A 20,061-nucleotide genomic window follows, 5' to 3' on the forward strand; every position below is an offset into this window, starting at 1 on the left:
GGCCGGCGGCGCTCGGCGCGTGGACGCGCTCTCCCCGGGCCCCCGCCGCCGGCCCGCACCGGCCCCGCCGTTCCCGAGGGTCGCGGCGGGCGTCCCGCCGGCGCCGCGCGCCGGCCGCCGCCCCGGAGCCGCGCGCGCGAGGGGGCCCGGCGGTCCGCGCGGGGCCTCGCCCGGCGCCCGGAGCCAAGATGGCGGCCGGCGCGCTTCCGGCGCGCGCCCGCGCCCGCCCCGCGCCGGCTCGGATTGGCCCCGCCGGCGGCCCGTCCCGCGTCGCGCTGCGGCCCGTCGGCGCGACGCCGCCTCCTTAGTCGGCATCGGAGGAAGATGGACGCAGGTGAGGCGCGGCGCCGGGCCCGGGGGCTGCGGGCGGCAGGGGGCCGCCGGCGGGCGGCGTGGGCGCGGGGACGGCGGCGGGCGCGGGCCGGGCGCGGGCGGAGCGGCTGCCCGCGGCGCCGTCGGCGGGGACACCGGCCGGCTGTTGGGCGCGGGCGCTCGAGGCCGGGAGCAGGTCGGGGCGCCGCGCGGGCTCAGCCTCCCGGGCGGGTCCGAGGGACTGGGGGTGACCGCACACGCCCTGGGCCTGGACCTGCCCGTGGCCCTCCTCCCCGCGGGGCATTGCCCCCCTAGCGAGTGACCAGCAGAGCGTCCCCCGAGCGGGGGGGCCGCGCCGCAAGAGCCACCTCGGGCCTCTGTGAGGCGTGACGGGGGCGCCCGAGAGGGAGCTGCGGGGGTCAGGTGACCTCGGGAAAGTGCCTCCCCCGCCGCCCGGCCGACCCCGCGGCCGAGCCCGGTCCCCTCTGCGGCACAGGCTGCCTGAGGGGATGGAGGGGTCGCCCGAGCTGGAGTCGTGAGGCTCGGAGAGGCCCGCAGCCTGGGTGAGGAGAGCGCGGGCTGCCTCCCACAGAGGGTCTGCGCCCGCCGCCTGTGGACCCGCTGCCCCCCCCCACCGCCTCTCTGGGAAAGGGGCCGGGGACCTGGGGCCGCCTGGGAAGTGTGTGTGCCCCCTTTGTCTCACATGAGCGGGGTGCGCGCGCGCGGGGGGGGGGGGTGTCTCTTCAGAGAGGCGTCCGTGTCCGCGCATTCCCGGCGTGGGGTGGTCTTGCGTGTCTGCAGCCCCCGTGCACACACCCCCGGGACTCGAGGGAACTGGGAAGTTTGCACGCGCAAGTGTCGGGGTTTCGTCCTGACTCCACACCGAGGACGGTGGCCCTGGTGGGCCCCTCCGGGCGGGCAGGGTGAGGCGCCCTGGTGCTGTGGGAGAGGAGACCCTGGTGGGGAATGTCCCCAGGGGCGGGAGGGCCTGGGGCGGGGGCTGCTGCTCGCAGGCGTCTGTCGCCCTCCTGTGAAAGGGGAGGCCACGCAGCCCCTTGTTTCCTCACCCAGCCGGCTGGCAGTGGCGTGTCCCCTCAGGGAGCGCCCTCATTCCCTTCCCTCTGAAGCTGGCTGCGTCGCCCATAAATCCCACGGATTGACATACCGGGAAGTAGGCTGCTTCAGGGCTTCCCACTTGGTGCCAGCCAGTGGGGGCATCCGCACGCCCTGGGCGTGTCAGGGCTTCCGGCTCTCCCTCTCCTGCTGCTCTGCTCGCTCCTTCTCCGTGCCCTTTCCTCGGGGCGGGAAGCCCAGCGCTTGAGGAACTTCCCCAGAGAGACTGTGTTGGTCCATGGCTGTCCCCGGTGCCCTGACCGCAGTCCTTGGTGTACCCCCGCACTCACCCCACAGCACAGCAGGTCACAGTCCGGAGGGCAGGGCCTCGTTCATTTCGTGTGCAGGCAGTCAGGCTGTGAGCGCACACAGGTGCCGCTTCACCTTTCTGGTGCCACACTCCTGTCCCCAGGCTGGTGGGAACCTGGAAGGCAGCAGGCACCTCGTCGGTTCCAGTCCTAAACCCAGTCCTTCAGTGTCAGGTACCAAGAACTGTGATGCTAAAGAAAGGAGAAACCCAGACACTGGGGCTTCGGTCACCCCTTGTCCTAGAGCAGCTTGGTGTTGCCCATGGATGGGGGACAAGAGCACATTCCAGTAGAGCCCTGGGGGTCGAGCGGGGCATGCAGCCATTCCTCTTTGGTCTGCTCTGCTCCGTGGCACATCAGCAACAGAGAGAAAGACGGGGCTGACCTGGATTCCTGGCAACTGGCATATCCTTGAGGGAACACCTCAGATCTTTCCCAGGGCCACCCGCTGGGCTTCCAGCTAAGCCTCTGTGGCCGTGACACTGCCTGCTTGGGCCTGCACTTCTGGCCATGGATGTGGCCCTCCTGGCTTCCAGCGTGTGTCCCACTGTGGGAAGGGACTTGTGAGTGCAGCTGTCAGAGCTAGGGCATTTTCACATGGGGCCTGGTTGACTAGGTGGCCCAGGTCCTGCAGTGTCTGGCTCCACACTGGAGAGTGCTCAGCGTTACCTTCCCCAGAGCCTGTGCACAGCCCTGGGCAGATGGCTGTGCATGAAGGTGTCTCATGCCCCCACTGGGTATTTGAGTTTGGTTTTGGGGGGCGACCATGTGGCACAGCAATGTGACCCCATTAGAGGTGAGAGAGCTTGGTCTCTGTCGAGTGACACGCCTGGGGAGAATCCAGGCAAGGAAAAAGGCATGGCAGATTTGGTCTGTGGAGCCGCACAGACAGGCTTCCGAGGGGAGGCTTGCTGTGAGGGTTCATGTCACTCGCTGTGTGTGACAGGTCCCTCTCTCAGCTCCTCTCCCCTGCTGGCCTTGGTGCCCACACACCTGGCTGTTCTTTTTTAGTTACAGAACTCACGTGCTGGTCCGGTGCTGCCAGGGGTCATGCTCTAGTAGCAGTGCTCGCCAGGACCATCGTGTTTGCATATTGTGCCAGCTGTGGCCAGGATCACCTGTGCACTTGGGGTCATAGCTGCCTGGATCGCACTCAGTGCATGTGCTATCCAGGGATAAACTTGTGGGTTCGTGCTTGTGGGCACCGTAGCCACGGAGCTGTCTTCTGACCCCCTGGCGTATTCACTTTCAACTTTTCCCTCCCACTTTCTGTGGACCGTGAGTCTCTTGCCCTTCTCAGCACTTTCTGTTTCCCATTGGCTGTCTTCTGACCCCCTGGCGTATTCACTTTCAACTTTTCCCTCCCACTTTCTGTGGACCGTGAGTCTCTTGCCCTTCTCAGCACTTTCTGTTTCCCATTGGCTTGGCTCTGGCTTCAAATTGTAAAGGTTTCAGAAGTTGGCTGGCCACTTCCCAAAGTGGGCATGGTGGTGCCAGGGATGGGGAGCAACAGCCATACTTCCTGGGCACAGTCCCAGGCACACTGGCTGCAGAGACAGTGGCCTCATGCTATCCCCCGGTCCCCTGTCATAGCTCTGATAGGACATGGACTCCAGCGAGTTCTTCTTCACGTGGAAATGTTATTTGTGATCTCTTCTCATCTGTGTGTCTTTGTTTTCAACAGCTACTCTGACCTATGACACTCTTCGATTTGCCGAGTTTGAAGATTTCCCAGAAACCTCAGAACCTGTTTGGATCCTGGGTAGGAAATACAGCATTTTCACAGGTATGACTGTGCTACAGCCTGCTTGCTCTGGGGCTGGTCTATATAAAACAAAGCCCTTTGTAGGAATCTGCCAGCTTTGGCTAGTGCATGACCTGTAGAATTAATGGTATATGTGTGTTGTGTTTGCTCCTAAACTATCTAGAAAAGGATGAGATCTTGTCTGATGTGGCGTCAAGACTTTGGTTTACATACAGGAAAAACTTCCCGGCCATTGGTAAGTACAGCGTTTGTTAGATGTGATAAAAGTTTCACAAGGTGGGAACTTCAGTTTACAGGCTTAGTTCTGTGAGAACCTTGCCAGTTGGTTTCGCCCTCCCTCCCTGCTCTTGTGACAGGGCTGGATTCCAAGCCCCAGGCTTCTGCTTCTACTGAGGCCAGTGTCTTTCAGACTCCAGGTCTCAGTTGATATTTTAAAAAATGTTCAACAGAATGAAATGTTAAGCAGAGTGTTATATAGAAAATATGCATGTTGGTCTGGAGGGATAATATAGAGGGTAGGGCACTTGCCTTGTACGTGGTCGATCTGGGTTCAACCCCTGGTCCCCCATATGGCCCCTTAAGTCTCACCAGGAGTGATCCCTGGGTACCTCTGGGTATGACCCACAAACTAAAAAAAGAAAATAAAGAAAATCACCTCTTGTCTTGGAGACTGCTTGTTTTTTTTTTCCCCCTTCACTTTATTAAAACACCATGGTTTGCAAAATTGTCCATTATGATTCATTACAGGCATTCATTACTTCAACACCTATCCCACCACCACTGTCACCTTCCTTCCACCTTTGGCTCCATTTACCCAACCACTCCTTAAGCCTGCCTCTGCAGCAAACCCACAATAATGTATTTTATATTCCTTGTTACTATTAAATGGCTAACGGAATGATCGAAAAATATTTTTGTAGAAGAAAATCTGTGAAATTTTGTGAAAATTGTTGGATCTCACCCTGGGGACATTAAGTCTTTGAGGGTTTACTCGGCTGTTATTGCTCATTAAGCCTTTTGTGTCAATGTTTTTGTTAGTTGAGATTGGTTGGTTTCTGTATTACATCCCATCCAATCTGGTGTGCTCCTTCTGGGATGTTAGTATTGTAGAGTTTGGAGATGCCATGCACTCCAGAAAATCCAGAATATTTAACTGTGTGTGTTGGTCTGAGGGGTTCCTCTGTCACATGCTTCCTACTGAGATGATCGGGGACATTGCTCTATGTGCATCTTTCATAGTTACACATTGTTGTTGGAGAGCTGGTGGGTACCACAACAGGGACGACTTGGCCTCTGATAAGGAGGCTGGTCTGGAGGACAGAGAGTAGGCACGGACCGGTCGCTTTTGCATCAGAGAGCCCGAGGACAGGGCTTTGGGACTAGATCGCTAAGGTGGATGCTCTACATAGGGAGCACCATGGTGTGGGGCATGAAATTGGTGTCCCTGTAGAGTAGTATTTAGTGCTGTGACTCGTGGCAGGTGCTATGGGAGTGGTCTCATGTTGCTGGTTTCATACCTACCGGAAGCTGCTCTGGTTGGGCCTGGTGCAGGGGGAGTGGCTTACTGCTGATCTACAGTCGGCTGGGCTACACTGGGCTGAGCTACATTGGGCTACACTGGGCTGGGATACGCTGGGTTGAGCTACACTGGCCTACACTGGACTGGGCTACACTGGGCTACACTTGGGCTGGGCTACACTGGGCTACACTTGGGCTGAGCTTCATTGGGCTGAATTGAATTGTGCAGTGGTCAGACAGCTCATCACGCAGGGAGGACCATCTAGAGAGGAATCTTGAATCAGACTCCAGTGTCACAGGCTTCCTCAGCTGCTCAGAGCTGATGTGTTTGCATGGGGGCAGCAGGGAGAGGGTTGGTAGCATTGTGTTTCTCCTATCATTTGCTTTTGCCCAAGTAAGACTGGGGTGAAGGGTAAGGCCACTGCAGACTGTGTGTCGGGGATTGTGCCTATGAAGTATAGCTGTTCCCCATCCCTGCCATCACCATGCCCATGAGTGGACGGACTGGCAGTTTTCAGCTGCACATGGTCCTTTTGCTCCTGTATCTTTGCCCTTCTGCTGGTTGGAAATGGTTTTACTCATTTGACTGTGACTTTCTCAATGTCTCGTGTGTAGACTTTTTCTGTTTTCTAGGGTTGTTCCCTTTTACCCATTAGTGGGAGTAATTAGAACATCTTGGTCCACGGGCTCTCAGGGATGCTGCCCCAAGGAGCTGACCTGCGCCACTGTGGACCTGTCCCTGCCTGTGGCACCATCTGACAGCCTCTTTCTGTCTGCGCCACAGGGGGCACGGGCCCCACCTCGGATACCGGCTGGGGCTGCATGCTGCGCTGTGGACAGATGATCTTTGCCCAAGCTCTAGTGTGCCGGCATCTGGGCCGAGGTGAGTGGTGTCAGGGGCAGCAGTTTTTAGGAAGCAGAGGACTGGAGCCAGGGTGGAGAGTGAGTCACCAGGACTGAGGGAGAGCTCAGGGCTTTTTGGTACTGACCCATGGGCATGAGTGACCCAGAATAGTCCATAGACTGCAGGGCGTTCCCAGGGGACTGCGAGGGGTTCCTGCATGTCACTGACCAGAGGCTGGCTGAGTCGGCCACACTGTGAATATCAGGCATCTCTGCCAGTGTTTGCTGTGTGCATTTGGATGCATATGGGTCGTGAGTGGAAATAGCTTAAGGAACCCTATTCTAGAGAATACAGATAAATGTGGTTTCTAGGGTGTGTCTGTAAACTGCATCTATTCTCTGCTTTCTCCAAGGGTGTGTGTGGATGGGTTGATTGGTGCATGTGTAAAATCCAGGAGACCTTGAAAAAGGGCAGTCTCACCTGCACGCTGCACGTTGATTCTGTGGAAAGGGATGCTTGTGTCACTTGCTGTGCACAGACTGACCATCTACCCCTGTGTGTGCTAGACTGGAGGTGGACGCAGCAGCGGCGACAGCCGGACAGCTATTTCAGCGTGCTCAATGCCTTCATCGACAGAAAGGACAGCTACTACTCGATCCACCAGATAGGTGGGGCTGAGGGCTGCACCCACGTGTCCGTCCTTGTCCTACTCCCCTGGTCAGTCTGGCTGCTCCTTTGGCCCAAGCATGTCCCACTCAGGAACATCACGTCCTCACTGATCGAGTGGGAGGTGACCCTCAGTTTACTCCCAGGATACTAGCACTCTGGCCATTGCCTGTTCAGGCTCCCTGTCCAGTGTCCAAAGCCCCTTGTCACCCACCCCCAGGACCCGGCTCTTCTGAGGGGGAGGCTGAGGTGCATGCCACTAACTTGGTCTGTTTCCTGCAGCGCAAATGGGAGTCGGCGAGGGCAAATCCATTGGGCAGTGGTACGGGCCCAACACAGTAGCCCAGGTCCTGAAGTACGTACCAGCTTCTTCCTCCTGTGTCCGGGGTGGCCAACGTTCCCCGAGTCTCTGCTGGATGAAATGAATGAGGGTGTCCTGTTCAACTTCGGGAAGTTCTTGGGTTTCCTCAGGGTGCCAGTCTGGGTGGGCTCCTGGGCAAGAGGTTCTGACTCTTAACGGGTAGATGCCCCCATTGGATGGTGCCTATTGGGTCTGTCTTGGTTCTTGTGTCATGAGCTTGTCTACCTCTGTGCTTTCTGGAGCTCTGGCGGTGGGGTGAGCTGCACTTCTGTCTGACTTCTCCTTCCCCCGCCCCTGTGCATGGTACAGCTTAGCTGGTCTCTTCCCTCACCCCTGCCTCTTTGCCCTCCCTCTCTTCCACTGTTTATGTCCTTCCAGTCCCAACTCCATTCTGCCTTCTGCCCTCAGACACCTGCCTGGACCAGCATGTATGGGGTGCCCTGGATACAGCTGCACTAGGCCTCCCTCCCCCCGCTGCCCTGTATGGGTCACTTTGGACGCAGCTAGACTAGACCTCCTCCCTGCTGCCCTGTATGGGGTGCCCTGGACACAGTTGTACCAGGCCTCCCTCCCCGCTGCCCTGGATGGGGCGCCCTGGACACAGTTGTATCAGGCCTCCCTCCCCGCTGCCCTGTATGGGGCGCCCTGGACACAGCTGTATGCCTCAGGCCTCCCTCCCCGCTGCCCTGTATGGGGCGCCCTGGACACAGTCGTACCAGGCCTCCCTCCCCGCTGCCCTGGATGGGGCGCCCTGGACACAGTTGTACCAGGCCTCCCTCCCCGCTGCCCTGTATGGGGGCGCCCTGGACACAGCTCTACCATTCCTCCCTCCCCGCTGCCCTCTATGGGGCGCCCTGGACACAGCTGTACCAGGCCTCCCTCCCCGATGCCCTGATGGGGCGCCCTGGACACAGCTGTACCAGGCCTCCTTCCCTGCTGCCCTGATGGGGCGCCCTGGACACAGCTGTACCAGTCCTCCCTCCCCGCTGCCCTGATGGGGCGCCCTGGACACAGCTGTACCAGGCCTCCTTCCTTGCTGCCCTGATGGGGCGCCCTGGATACAGCTGTACCAGTCCTCCCTCCCTGCTGCCCTGTATGGGGGCGCCCTGGACACAGCTGTACCAGGCCTCCCTCCCCGCTGCCCTGATGGGGCGCCCTGGACACAGCTGTACCAGGCCTCCCTCCCCGCTGCCCTGTATGGGGCGCCCTGGACACAGTTGTACCAGGCCTCCCTCCCCACTGCCCTGTATGGGGCGCCCTGGACACAGCTGTACCAGGCTTCCTTCCCCGCTGCCCTGTATGGGGCACCCTGGACACAGCTGTACCAGGCTTCCTTCCCCGCTGCCCTGTATGGGGCTCCCTGGACACAGCTGTACCAGGCTTCCTTTCCCGCTGCCCTGTATGGGGCACCCTGGACACAGCTGTACCAGTCCTCCCTCCCCGCTGCCCTGTATGGGGCGCCCTGGACACAGCTGTACCAGTCCTCCCTCCCCGCTGCCCTGTATGGGGCGCCCTGGACACAGCTGTACCAGGCCTCCCTCCCGCTGCCCTGTATGGGGGCGCCCTGGACACAGCTGTACCAGGCCTCCCTCCCGCTGCCCTGTATGGGGGCGCCCTGGACACAGCTGTACCAGGCTTCCTTCCCCGCTGCCCTGTATGGGGCACCCTGGACACAGCTGTACCAGGCTTCCTTCCCCACTGCCCTGTATGGGGCGCCCTGGACACAGCTGTACCAGGCTTCCTTCCCCGCTGCCCTGTATGGGGCACCCTGGACACAGCTGTACCAGTCCTCCCTCCCCGCTGCCCTGTATGGGGCGCCCTGGACACAGCTGTACCAGGCCTCCCTCCCGCTGCCCTGTATGGGGGCGCCCTGGACACAGCTGTACCAGGCTTCCTTCCCCGCTGCCCTGTATGGGGGCGCCCTGGACACAGCTGTACCAGGCCTTGCTGCCCTGTATGGCGTGCCCCGAATACAGCTGTACCGGGTCTCCTGGTCTTTCCTGCTGCCCTACAGCTGCTCTGTGTTGGGCAGTAACTACCCTGACTGCAAGGACTGCAGGGACATGTGCCCTACTTGGGACCCGTCTGAGTTGGGTTAGACCTTAGGATTGCGGCCCTCCCTCTCACTCTTGTTCCTACTGTTCAGAACCACTACCTTGAGGGCACTTTGTCCTTGTCACCTGACTCCCAACCCTGTGCTCACTCAGCATGACTGGAGAATGTCTGCCACATGCCCAGTTTGATCAGGCACAGCACCAGTGCCCTCTAGACCCAGTCTGCTGCTCCTGTGCAGACAGCATTGCCCCCTGCCCAGCCCCGTGGTGCTGCCCGGTCCTCAGTACATCAGGCCACTCTCACACCTGACCTTCCGCCTGTCCTGGGCCAACCCCACACTTTCTTTGTACACATGCACACACTCACCGTGTCCTCCCCTCTCCAGTCCAGACCCCACATCTACATTCACACGCTACATCTTTCCCATTGCCCCACTGTCCTGCGCTCACCCCCATGCCCAGACCCACCCTATTTCTTGCCCTGCGATGGACCCCTTGCTTCTGATCTTCAACAGCAGTTAATGTCCTCTTTGCCCAGCCCAGCAAGTCAGCCTTGCCCTTCCTGTGCCTAGTATCCTCTTCCTCAGGAAACCCATGTGGGGCTGTCTATGTCCACTCCTGACTGCTCAGTGCTCTGCCACCCTTTCCTGTGCTCTCTGGAGCAAGGGTTGTGCCCATTGACTAAGGCCTCCAGGAGAACTGCCCACCTCCCGGTCTGCGAGTCTTGTTCCCTGTGGTGCTCACATGCGTGGGCATCACTTCCTTGCCCCCTCATGAGTGGGCCTTCAGCCAAGTGTCAGCCTCCTTGTGTGAGGAGGGTGCAGGCTCGTGTTCAGCGTGCCACGTTCTGGGGCAACAACACACAGGCTGATAAGAGGGCAATGGCCACTGGGTGTGCCAGCTTATTTGTGTGATGCTGGGCTTGTGCCCTATGACACTTGGCAGGGCTGAGGACCTGGTCTGCACTGTGGGGCTCATGGCCTGTCCCCTGCTTTCTGTTAGGAAACTTGCCGTCTTTGACACGTGGAGCGCCTTGGCTGTCCACATCGCCATGGACAACACAGTGGTGATGGAGGACATCAGTAAGTGACCCGGAATGCAAGGGCTATGCACACTTCCTGCCTGGACCTACGGGCACCACAGCACGAGGGGCTGGGGGCCTTGCTGCCCTCTGGGGCTCTGCATAGATGGCCACCAGAACTCCGGGGCCCCGAAAGGCGAGAGCACCTTCACCCACTTCCATCTCTGGGGGAGGACCTCAGCCTCAGACCCACTGGGGCCGTGAGCAGTCTGAGTGACTAAGCACCCCACTTTCTGTTGTGTGGGGCTGCCAGACCACTATCCTGCACATGCCAAGTTCTTAGTAGCTTTTTCCCACAGAACTCCCCAGAGCTCTGCAGCCTTGATGTTGCTGACATGCCACTGTGGGCTTTTGCTTTGAGTCTCATTTCCCTTAAGAAAGTGTGAAGACCTGTTCTTGCTGTGACCGTGGCTGGGTGCAGGTGCTGCCCCTGGAACCTGTGCCAGCTTCTGCCCATTTCCTGGCGCTCCCTGTGAGGCTAGGCTCCTGCACGGACATGGGCTTCACAGACAGCCATTTTTCCCTGTGTTGCAGTTCTTGAAAGCTTATGAAATGTTGGAAGCAGGAAGTGTTTGGAGGAGGGAACCCTCCTGTCACCATAGCACATAGGAACTCATGTTGCGTCTGTTTCCCACAACACTGTGGAGGTGGTGTTGCTGTCTTTGAGTCCAGCCTCAGGCTAAGGCTAGGAGGGCCACCACAGGAGGGGCTTCAGGGACCTCCAGGCCAGGGGCTTCATCTGTTCGCAGGGACACTAGCTCAGTCTCCTCTGGCCAGCCTGTATTCCTGTCTCTTGGGTTCCGTGCACGGTCAGTGCCGCCTGGCAGGATCAGCCTATATTGCTGCCCTGCATTCCCCATAGAAGCAGGGCCAGCATCCCAGAGACAAGAATGCCCAGGTTTGGGGGAATAGCAGGGGCCTGGAATGATAGACCCTGAGGGCTGCCTACCCACTGCCCCCTGGGGGTCTCCCACCACCACCCTCCAGTGAGTGCCCTGGGGTGCCCAGAGCAGGCTCTGTGACCTCTGCTGTTAAGAATTGCAACTGTAAGCACCGATAGCGGGGGAAGGTGGCGGCCTGGGGATAATATGTTGGGCTGTCCAGAAGCATAGGCAGCCTTGAGAAATGAGACACAGTGCAAGTAGGACCCTAGGACAGCAGCAGAGAACCAGATGGGACAGGGCCCCTCAACTGGAAGAAGGACTGAGTCCCAGAGCTGAAGAACACCTCCCCCCTTTGTTCTGTTTGGGGACCACATCCAGTGGTGCTCAAGGGGTCCTGTAGGACCTCCAGCCCTCTGATATGTCAGTTTCACACACTTGAAAATGCCACCAGGAACATCTTCATTAACAAGTGAAAAGAACAAGGAAAATGAGAACTCTGGATCTGAACACAGTAGGCCTCAGGATCCCAAGAGGCAGGGCCACAGAGTGTCCAGGGCCAAGGCACTTGCCTTGCATTTGGCTGTGGCTGCCGCAACATTGGTTTAAATCCCCAGCGCCATGTACGGTTTCCTGGGCACCTCCAAGAGTTCCTCCTGGGCACTGCCAGGTATGGCCACACCCCAACAACCCCCTGAAATGGAAGACTTCTGAGGGGGAGGTCTCGTTTCATGTAGGGTGGGAGGCGCAGAGACGAGAGTGTCTGTGGTAGTATGAGTTTGTACACGTTGGGAAGGTTGAGGCAGCACTGGAAACAGCAGTGGGTGTCTGGGACAAACGAGACCCAATTCTTTACAGTGGTATTTTCATTGGGTTGAGTGGCAGATACATTTGGGTCCAAGAGAGCCAGTCCATCACCTGAACTCCATCCCCGTGTCTGGAATTAGCCCAGACACATGCACGTGCACAGGCCCAGTCAGTGATAAAGGTCATCGCACCAAAGAAAAAATTGTCTCCAGGATTTTGACCAGAGCAGTAAAGCAGACAGCGAGTAGAGAAGGCGAGACAGGGAGAGCGCAGGATATAGGACCTATAGGGAAATAAATTCCAAGGGGCCATTTGCACTATCAGTGGGCCCAGGGCAGCCCTCACCTCCTGTGGCAAGTTCTATCTTTTGTGTCCCAGCTAGTTCTATGTCCTGTGCTGTGTAGTGCTATTCAAGTGTGGTGAGAATAGGAGGTGACACTGTCTCCAAATTTGCAACTTGTGCCTTAGCATTTGGGTGAAAAGGAGTTTGCAGATGGTTAGAATGGGATGTGCACTGACGCTGGGCAACGGTCTTCGCCTTGGTCCTGGTGGCTGGATCATAAACAGAGAGAGTGCAGGGCATGGGGCCAGAGAGACTGGCACCTGCCGAGCATGTTGATGGTCTGGTCTCCAGCACAGAGTCAGAGCCAGGAGCACACTGCTGTTGTGGTCCCACTCCCCCCAGGAGAATCCTGTCCTGAGTTGAGCATATGGAAGTAAAGAACAATGAAATGAACCAGAACAGCTGGAAAGAGTGGTCTCAAAGCAGATTGAGAGAAGAGCGGAACTGATAAGTGACAGGCTTGGCTCTTTGAAACCACCTTCCGCAGGTCGCAGGTTGCAAGTCACTTGTCGAAGGAAGGAAAGAGCCAGGAATACGTTTAGAAGTTAGGAGGTCTCAGAAGTTCATTGACAGCCCTCTGGCTGCTGGGCCCTGCAGGTGGCACTGCCTTCCAGCAGACGCCTGTCTTTTTTTTTTTTTTTTTTTTTTGCTTTTTGGGTCACACCTGGCAATGCACAGGGGTTACTCCTGGTTCTACACTCAGGAATTACTCCTGGTGGTGCTCAGGGGACCATATGGGATGCTGGGATTCGAACCCGGGTCAGCCGCGTGCAAGGCAAACGCCCAACCCGCTGTGCTGTCACTCCAGCCCCGACGCCTGTCATCTTTGCCGGGGCCTCAGCTTTGACTGGCCCTCTTCTGGCCATGGCTGGGGAAAGGACACACTCCAGAAACACATGTGAGCAGGTTTGCCCTGGGCTTGCAGGGGACTTGCTGCTGGAAAGAAGAGTGTCAGCAGCCCAGTGACCCAGACTATGGCAGCCTTGTTGGGAGCCACCTCTGGCAGTGCTCAGGGGTGACTGAGCTCAGTGCTTGGTGTTGCTCATGGTGTTCAGGGGTCCGTGTGATGCCAGGGCTCAGACTTGGGCCTTCATGTTCAGAGCTTGTGCCCAGCCCCTTGTTAGCTGTTTAAAAGCCTGGCAACTTGGTCAATTATGCCCAGAAAATGTTTATTTCCTCTGAGTGGCAAGACCAGTCTTAGACTTATTTTCCTGGTTTGAATTGTATTTCGGCATTTGACTTTTTTATGCTTTTTTTCCTGATAGATAATTACTACATGTTGGTTTCTTTTGAGCAAACGTCTGCCTATTAAAGCTGGTCTCCTTCCTTAGGAAGACTCTGCAGAGCCAGTGGTCCCTGTGCGGGCGCGGCCGCCTTCCCCACAGATGCGGACAGGCACTGTAATGGACTCCCTGCTGGAGCCGAGCTCGCCAACAGGCCAGCATCCTGGAGACCCCTGGTGCTTCTCATACCACTGCGGCTGGGGCTCACTGACATCAATGAGGCCTATGTGGAGACACTGAAGGTGGGTCTGAGCCGACCAGGGGTCGGGCATGGTGGCTGTCTAGTTGGTCCTGAGGATGGGTTTGCACACCGGCCTCAGCCCTCTACCACCCTCTCCCCATGCCCCTCCCACAAGGCATTCTGGAAGGAGACTGGGTCTGTGTTCTAGAGCATGTGCTGTGTCTTGTTCTGTCTTGAGTTCTTGGCCATGTGGCCATACTTCTTTCTCATTCTCCTGGGGTCTGCTGTGGAGGGGCCTGCTGTGCTGAGGTGTGGGCTGCACACTCGCAGGTGCTTAGCCCCCGTCCTCTTCTGCAGCACTGTTTCATGATGCCCCAGTCTCTTGGGGTGATCGGAGGGAAGCCTAACAGTGCCCACTACTTCATCGGCTACGTGGGTGAGTGGCAGGCCCACAGCTGGCCGGAAACCAGGGAGAGGGTGAGACATTTGTACTGCCCACAGGGCGGGTGGGGGATGACAGGCTGCCTGCCGGGGCCCTTGCACCATAGCCCAGTGTGGCACCTCTGTGCCCTCATGGTCAGCCACGCAGGGATCTCGTCTGTCCCTGCCCTCCCAGGTGAGGAGCTCATTTACCTGGACCCCCACACGACACAGCCGGCGGTGGAGCTGACTGGCAGCTGCTTCATCCCAGATGAGAGCTTCCACTGCCAGCATCCTCCAAGCAGGATGAGCATCGCAGAGCTTGACCCGTCCATCGCTGTGGTGCGTCCAGCCCGCCGTCCACCCCCTATCCCTGGGCTGGAGTGCCCAGTCACTCTTTGCCCAATCCTACTTAAGAGTGGAAAGGAAATGGCCCTTTTGTCACCTTTAGGGAAAAGTCTGTGTGCACACAGTTCAGAGGGCACAAAGGGTCAGAGGCAGTGTCCTTCTGCCATGCCATCCTCAAATGCGGTCATGGCAGCCTAGCCTGGGACAGCACATGTGTGCATGTCTGCACATCTGTTGCATGACTGTGCTTATGTGTATCTGCAGGTCTGTGCGTGTGCGTGTGTGTGGCAGTGACAGCCCCTCAGCACTTGACTAAGGACACTTACTGCACAGTATGCACTTGGTAGAGGCAGGTGGGCAGATGTGGGGCCCTGTCCGCCACTCCCTGTGATGACAGCAGCAAGTGGCTCCTCAGGAGGAAGCAGGTTTCCATTTGCCACAGAATGCCCCGGCTGAGCTGCTCAGAGCCTCTTGTTGGGAGTCACAGCGGGGCAGGCACTGCAATCCTTTTCGCCCCAGCAGGCTCTGCAGTGGCTCCCGGGGACCCTGGGACCCCCCCAGCCGATGCCTCGCAGGATGGAGATCTGCGTGGCTGGTGTGCTGGGGCCATGGGGGCCTTTCATAGCTGCCCCAGCTGGCTGGGTGCTCACCCTGTTCTGTGTCACAGGGCTTCTTCTGTAAGACAGAAGGTGACTTCGACGACTGGTGCCAGCAGGTCAGAAAGGTGGGTAGCAGCTGCATGACTATAGGCAGGATCTGGCTTCCCCCATGCCCACCCCACAGCACTCCCTCCATTCCTCTCTCCTAGCTCGTGGGGAGATGCTGCATGTGACCTGGGAAGGGGACAAGGCCCATGGGCCCCACATGTGACTTCCTGTCATGTCCCTGGGATGGGCAGCCCAGTGTGGCTTTCTCTCTGCGTGGTGGTGGGGTGGGGACTCACTCTGTCCCCTCTTGGCTGTGTTTTGCTGGTAGCTGTCCCAGCTTGGAGGTGCCTTGCCCATGTTTGAGCTGGTGGAGCAGCAGCCTTCTCACCTGGCCTGCCCTGACGTCTTGAACCTGTCCTTAGGTGAGTTAGAGGCCATAGGCCTGTCGCAGGGAAGGCTGGGTGGCTCTGGGCCTGGGCCCGTCTTTGTTGTTGTTGTTTTTACTACCTTAAGATCTGAAACCAGTTAGTGGTGTTGGCCTCTAAGTGCAGTAGTTTTCCAACAAGATGGATTGATGCAAAACAAAAAAAGGCTGTCTGGTCGGTGTATTCTCTGGGTGAGACACGCATGCACGTCCCAGCTCTCCGCTGGACGGGAGCTGCCCCGGGGTGAGGCACAGCCTCCTCTTCCTCTTGGCCATCCTACCTCGAGCAACCAGGGTTTCTCTCCACCCATTCCCACCCCGTGATCAGGGTCTTTGAAGGAATTCCTGATCAAACATGGGTGGCCCGTGTTGTGGCCAGGAAGGTCTTGTCTTGGGTGTCCTGTGCAATGTGGAGGTAAAGAGCACACATTGGATCCCTGTTGTGACAGCGGAGTGACAAGAATGGGCACGAAGAAAACTTCAGACCCTTGTGGTAGTCTGCTCTGAGTTAGACATTATCTGCTGTCCTGGGATGGGCTCTTGCAGCTGCTGCCAGGTTTAACTCTAACCTTCAGGCAACCTGGTATGAGGCAAGTCTTGTCGAACAGTTGCTCCCTGTAGTTAGGCCCATGGGCCGGCCATGCAGGGAGCCTTTGTGGACCACGTGTCTCTTCCAGGGCCTGTGGTTTAAGGTTCTCCATTCCTGTGAAGACTGATATTCATGTCTCACCAGAACACGGCTATTTTGTAGAGCAATTAGACTTTTACAGCATGAATGTGAGCCCTTTGATCAGGTGTGGATGAAAGAAGAGCCAGATGCACGGGGGCCCTGTCATCCTCTCAGGCTTAGTGTTTAGAAGTCCGCAGGCGGATCCCAGGTCTAGATGAAAGGGAATGGATATTTTAGCCACATTTCTGGGGATTCTGTATAAGTTTTGGCCAGTTGAGTTATAATAATATTGTTGGTGTATTCAACTCAAAAATAGATGGTCAGGGTGGGAGGGACATAAAAACAGTCCAAAACCCAACCTAGAGCAACAATAAGTTTATAGAAGCACCAGTGAAAGGGACTCACAGAGATAGGGGACCTGAGAGGAGATGCTTCTCAAGGGAGGGAAAGGAGCGTTCCTTCTCACAGGGAGAGGGATGGAAGGAGTTCTTTCTCATGGGGGGGGGGTGTGTGTGTGTGTGTAGCAGGATAGGAGATCCTTCTCACAGGGAGAGAGGTGTGTGTGTGTGTGTGTGTGTGTGTGTGTGAGAGAGAGAGAGAGAGAGAGAGAGAGAGAGAGAGATTGCCTGTACCCTGCGAGGAGGAAGTGAGGTTTCTTAGCCAGTGCCCTCAGAGGGCATTGGGGGGACTTCCAGAAGCTTTTGGGAGAACGTGCCTGTAACTCTGTGACTATGGAGGGGTGCCAACAGGCATCAAGCAGTGAGAGAACTGCACCTAATAATCACTGTGACTGTTTGCTAATGGACCAAGCCCAGTCTGGTGCCAGGGGTACCTCTTGGTGATTAGGAGGGTGCAGTCCCAGAGATGGAGTCCAGGCTCCCACAGCCCATCAAGGCTCCGTTCTTTGGGGAGAGGGTACCTGCATGGTGATTTCTAGGAGTTGTGATCTGTGTGTGAAGTGGAGGAAGTGGGCTGATCCCTTCCAAGTCTGGGCACAGGAGGTGCAATCAAATCCAGCTCTCACATACCAGGTATGTGCTTTGCCACTGAGGCACAGGCCTGGCCCAGCAAGCTCCCCTTAACATGTATTAGAGACCACATCTTGAGTCTTGGGGTTGGTGTCGCTCACCAAGGGACCGGTCATCATGGGCTGTGCATGGAATGGTCCCTTTGTTGGGGCAGTGTCACTGGTCTTACAGCAAGGGAGAGACAGGTGTGCTGTCTCTGCTGGGACTCTGGTTCTGTGCTGCAACAGCAGGTGGTAGGAGGACATGGGCTGCTGCTGGACTGGCGGGATACCCCAAGGCGGGATAGTATCCAGCAGCCTGCCGAGGTGGGAGAGAGACTCTATAGAGTTTAGCCCCAGAGGAGCCTCAGGGAAGGGCTGTTTTCCTTGGAATCTATAGACCCACACAGGTTCTCAGCAGCTGGAGCTGGGTTGTAATGAAGTTTCAAGAAAGCAGCTGCAGTGGCCACATGATGCCCGAGTTTGCTCACTCATCCTGGCCAGGATACCCTCCAGCATGGCTCATCTAGGATCTGGCCAGTCTCACCACCAAGCACGTGACAAAATGGATGAGATGGAGTAACTGTTATGCTGCCAGAGCAGAAGAGAGATTGGAGAGGCCTGGGGAAGGAGGCACTGAGCCGGGCATCAGCAGAGGAGGGATGGTTCGCTGGCCCCTCCACCTGTGCCACTAGAACCTTTCTCTCACTTAATGAACACCTGAAGGTGGTGGGAAAGGCTGTCCATGGTGTGTTGCATGCCCAGAGCCTGAGTTTGATCTCTCTTATCTTTGGCTGCACCCAGTAGTGCTTGGGAACCATGCCATGCCTCCCACAGCCACACCTGATGTGGTCTGAAGAAAAATGCCTTCAGGGGCTCAGTTCCCCTCATGAGGTTTGGTACTCTGGTGGGTGTGGGTTAGTCCCCGAAGGAGCTCTGTGGCTCTGAGCCGGTTCTGAGCCATCAGACTGGGGTGTCTGACATTAAAGCTAGGGAGAGTCCCTAACTGCATAATAGGCTGTGCTGAGAGCTGCACAGGTGGCTTCTGCCCTGTGCCTCAGGCCATCAGGCACCACCTAGTAGGGGCTCCTGGTGTCAGGGCTTGGCAAGGCCAACCCAGTGCAGTGGCCCAAAAGGCAGCTGCTTTCCTACATGGAAGAAGTGTGCCCAACCACAGAAGGCCTTCCCCAGGAAGCTCCATCCAGGGGCCTCTGAGACTGGCAGCTGCCACTGGCCTCTGTGCTGTCCTGAGTCTTCCCTGACTCCCGCAGCACTGACCTCCAACAGCAGTGGTCATTACAACAAACTGGGTTTATCTGGCAATGATAGGAGGAGACTGGCGAGATGGGTGTACAGCCCCAGGGCTACAGGTGGGCCCAGTAACCGCATGACTCATGGTACGAGCCTTTGTGCGTTGCTCGGGGTCCCCTCACCCGTGTCCCGGACCTGCAGGAACCAGAATGCAGGATCTGGGACCGGGCCACCTCTTCCTAGCCCTCATTACTGCATGGTGCCCACAAATGGCCTCAGTGGGGTGGTGCTTACTCACACCTAGAATCCTGAGCTCAGCACCCCAGCAAGAACGGAGCCCGTGGCCTAGACAGCAAAATGTGCGTCCTCTAGTTCCCTATAGACTTAGGCTCTTGGACAGGGAGACATGGAGCCCAGGGACAGGTCTGGTGGCCTGAGCTGTGCCTGCCACACCTGGGGTGATCTGTGCCAGCTGTCTGAGGGGCTTTTGTTCTTTAGATTCTTCAGATGTAGAGCGACTGGAAAGATTCTTTGACTCAGAAGATGAAGACTTTGAAATCTTGTCCCTTTGAGAGTCCTGCAGCTGGGATGGTCTCTGCTGGCCCTCACTGGGGTGCCCTCGAGAGCCAGCCTTGCCTTGGGGTCCTCAGGGCCACTGCATCTCATCCATCCAGCCCGCCCAGTGCGGAGGCCCATCCTGGAGGAGAGGGACCGCTCAGCCCAGCCCAGGGTGCAAACGCGGAGCCCAGCCCGGGGCTCACCCTTGCAGCCTGCATCATGCCGCTCCACCCTGCTGCTTTCTGGGTTTGCTTGGGGATTAAAGTCCTGTTTGAAGTCGCTCCACACAGACATGACTTTGTCAGGTGTGTCCCACGTCCAAGTCTCCGAAGAGCTGCTGTAGCCTGTGAGGCGCGGGGCGCCCAGCCTAACCCCACAGCAGCCTCAGTGGACCGAGGGTGGAAGGAGTCACAGCACGGGCCGCCTGGCCATTGGGTGATGAAAAGTGGGCCCCAAAGAAGTCACCTGCATGGCTCTTGTGAGGACAGACCCCCAACCCCCCTGCAGGTAAAGCCCAGGTGGCTCCTTGCAGATTCCGGCTCACTCCTCACACAGGTGACCCAGCCATGGGGCAGGCAAGGGCAGCTTTCCCCTACAGCAGGCAGCCTACCTGGGCCTTCTGCCAGCAAGTGTCTGGGAACTGGGGGCAGCAGCACTGCCCACCCTCCCCCCCGCCTGCCCACATGGACACTAGCTGGGTACAGAGGGTGGACACAGGTGAGGTGCTGCGCCTGTAAGCTGTCTCACATGTTCTGAGGCTCGCTGTGGAGAATGTGGTTCATTCTTAGTGTAGTTTGCAATTCTTAATGGCAAATAATAAGAATTTCAATAGAAGACTGAGTTGTCTGTCTCGTGCTTTGTCCCTAGTAGAGTTGGGTGGGAAGGAAAATGAGGCTTTTCAGAGGTCCTGATGTCACCCTGACAATGGGCAGGCCCCACTCAGGCACGGGGGCACCTCCACGCGGGTCAGGCAGACAGCAGGCCCGAGGGGCTCTGGCCCCCATCCCCTGTCAGGTTTGGGACTGTTTATGGGGAACATTTCTGCCTGCCGGATCCTTCTCAGCATGGGTCTCTCCTGCCCAACCACTCTCCACCTGAGAGGGCGCAGTCAGGTGTCAGGGTGTGCATTAAGCGACCCCATAGGCAGCCTTCTGCCTGCATCACAGACTGCATAGCAGTACTAGCAAGTGCAGCCTTCTAAGCCACATGAGGGATGCAAG

At 57.6% G+C, this 20,061-nt stretch overlaps 1 protein-coding gene across 1 annotated transcript; it reads left to right on the forward strand.

Annotated features, from left to right (window-relative positions):
• The first annotated feature begins 227 nt into the window (after positions 1–227).
• ATG4B (autophagy related 4B cysteine peptidase) lies at positions 228–19,126 on the forward strand. The gene is made up of 13 exons (XM_055120974.1): positions 228–334; positions 3,418–3,519; positions 3,662–3,733; positions 5,801–5,899; positions 6,427–6,528; positions 6,809–6,881; positions 9,944–10,023; positions 13,385–13,578; positions 13,875–13,953; positions 14,134–14,279; positions 14,953–15,009; positions 15,261–15,354; positions 18,782–19,126. Exons 1-13 carry the CDS (start codon positions 325–327, stop codon positions 18,853–18,855), a joined length of 1,182 nt encoding a protein of 393 aa, XP_054976949.1. The 5' UTR covers positions 228–324; the 3' UTR covers positions 18,856–19,126.
• Positions 19,127–20,061: the final 935 nt, after the last annotated feature.

This window comes from Sorex araneus, chromosome X (genome assembly GCF_027595985.1).
Source record: "Sorex araneus isolate mSorAra2 chromosome X, mSorAra2.pri, whole genome shotgun sequence".
Taxonomy (NCBI): domain Eukaryota; kingdom Metazoa; phylum Chordata; class Mammalia; order Eulipotyphla; family Soricidae; genus Sorex; species Sorex araneus.

What these genes read in the sequence shown, in the direction of transcription:
- ATG4B (XM_055120974.1), top strand. An exon ending in TTGACCCGTCCATCGCTGTG is followed by an intron (nt 14,280 to 14,952) that starts GTGCGTCCAGCC and finishes TCTGTGTCACAG; the next exon opens with GGCTTCTTCTGTAAGACAGA. An exon ending in GGTGCCAGCAGGTCAGAAAG is followed by an intron (nt 15,010 to 15,260) that starts GTGGGTAGCAGC and finishes TTTTGCTGGTAG; the next exon opens with CTGTCCCAGCTTGGAGGTGC.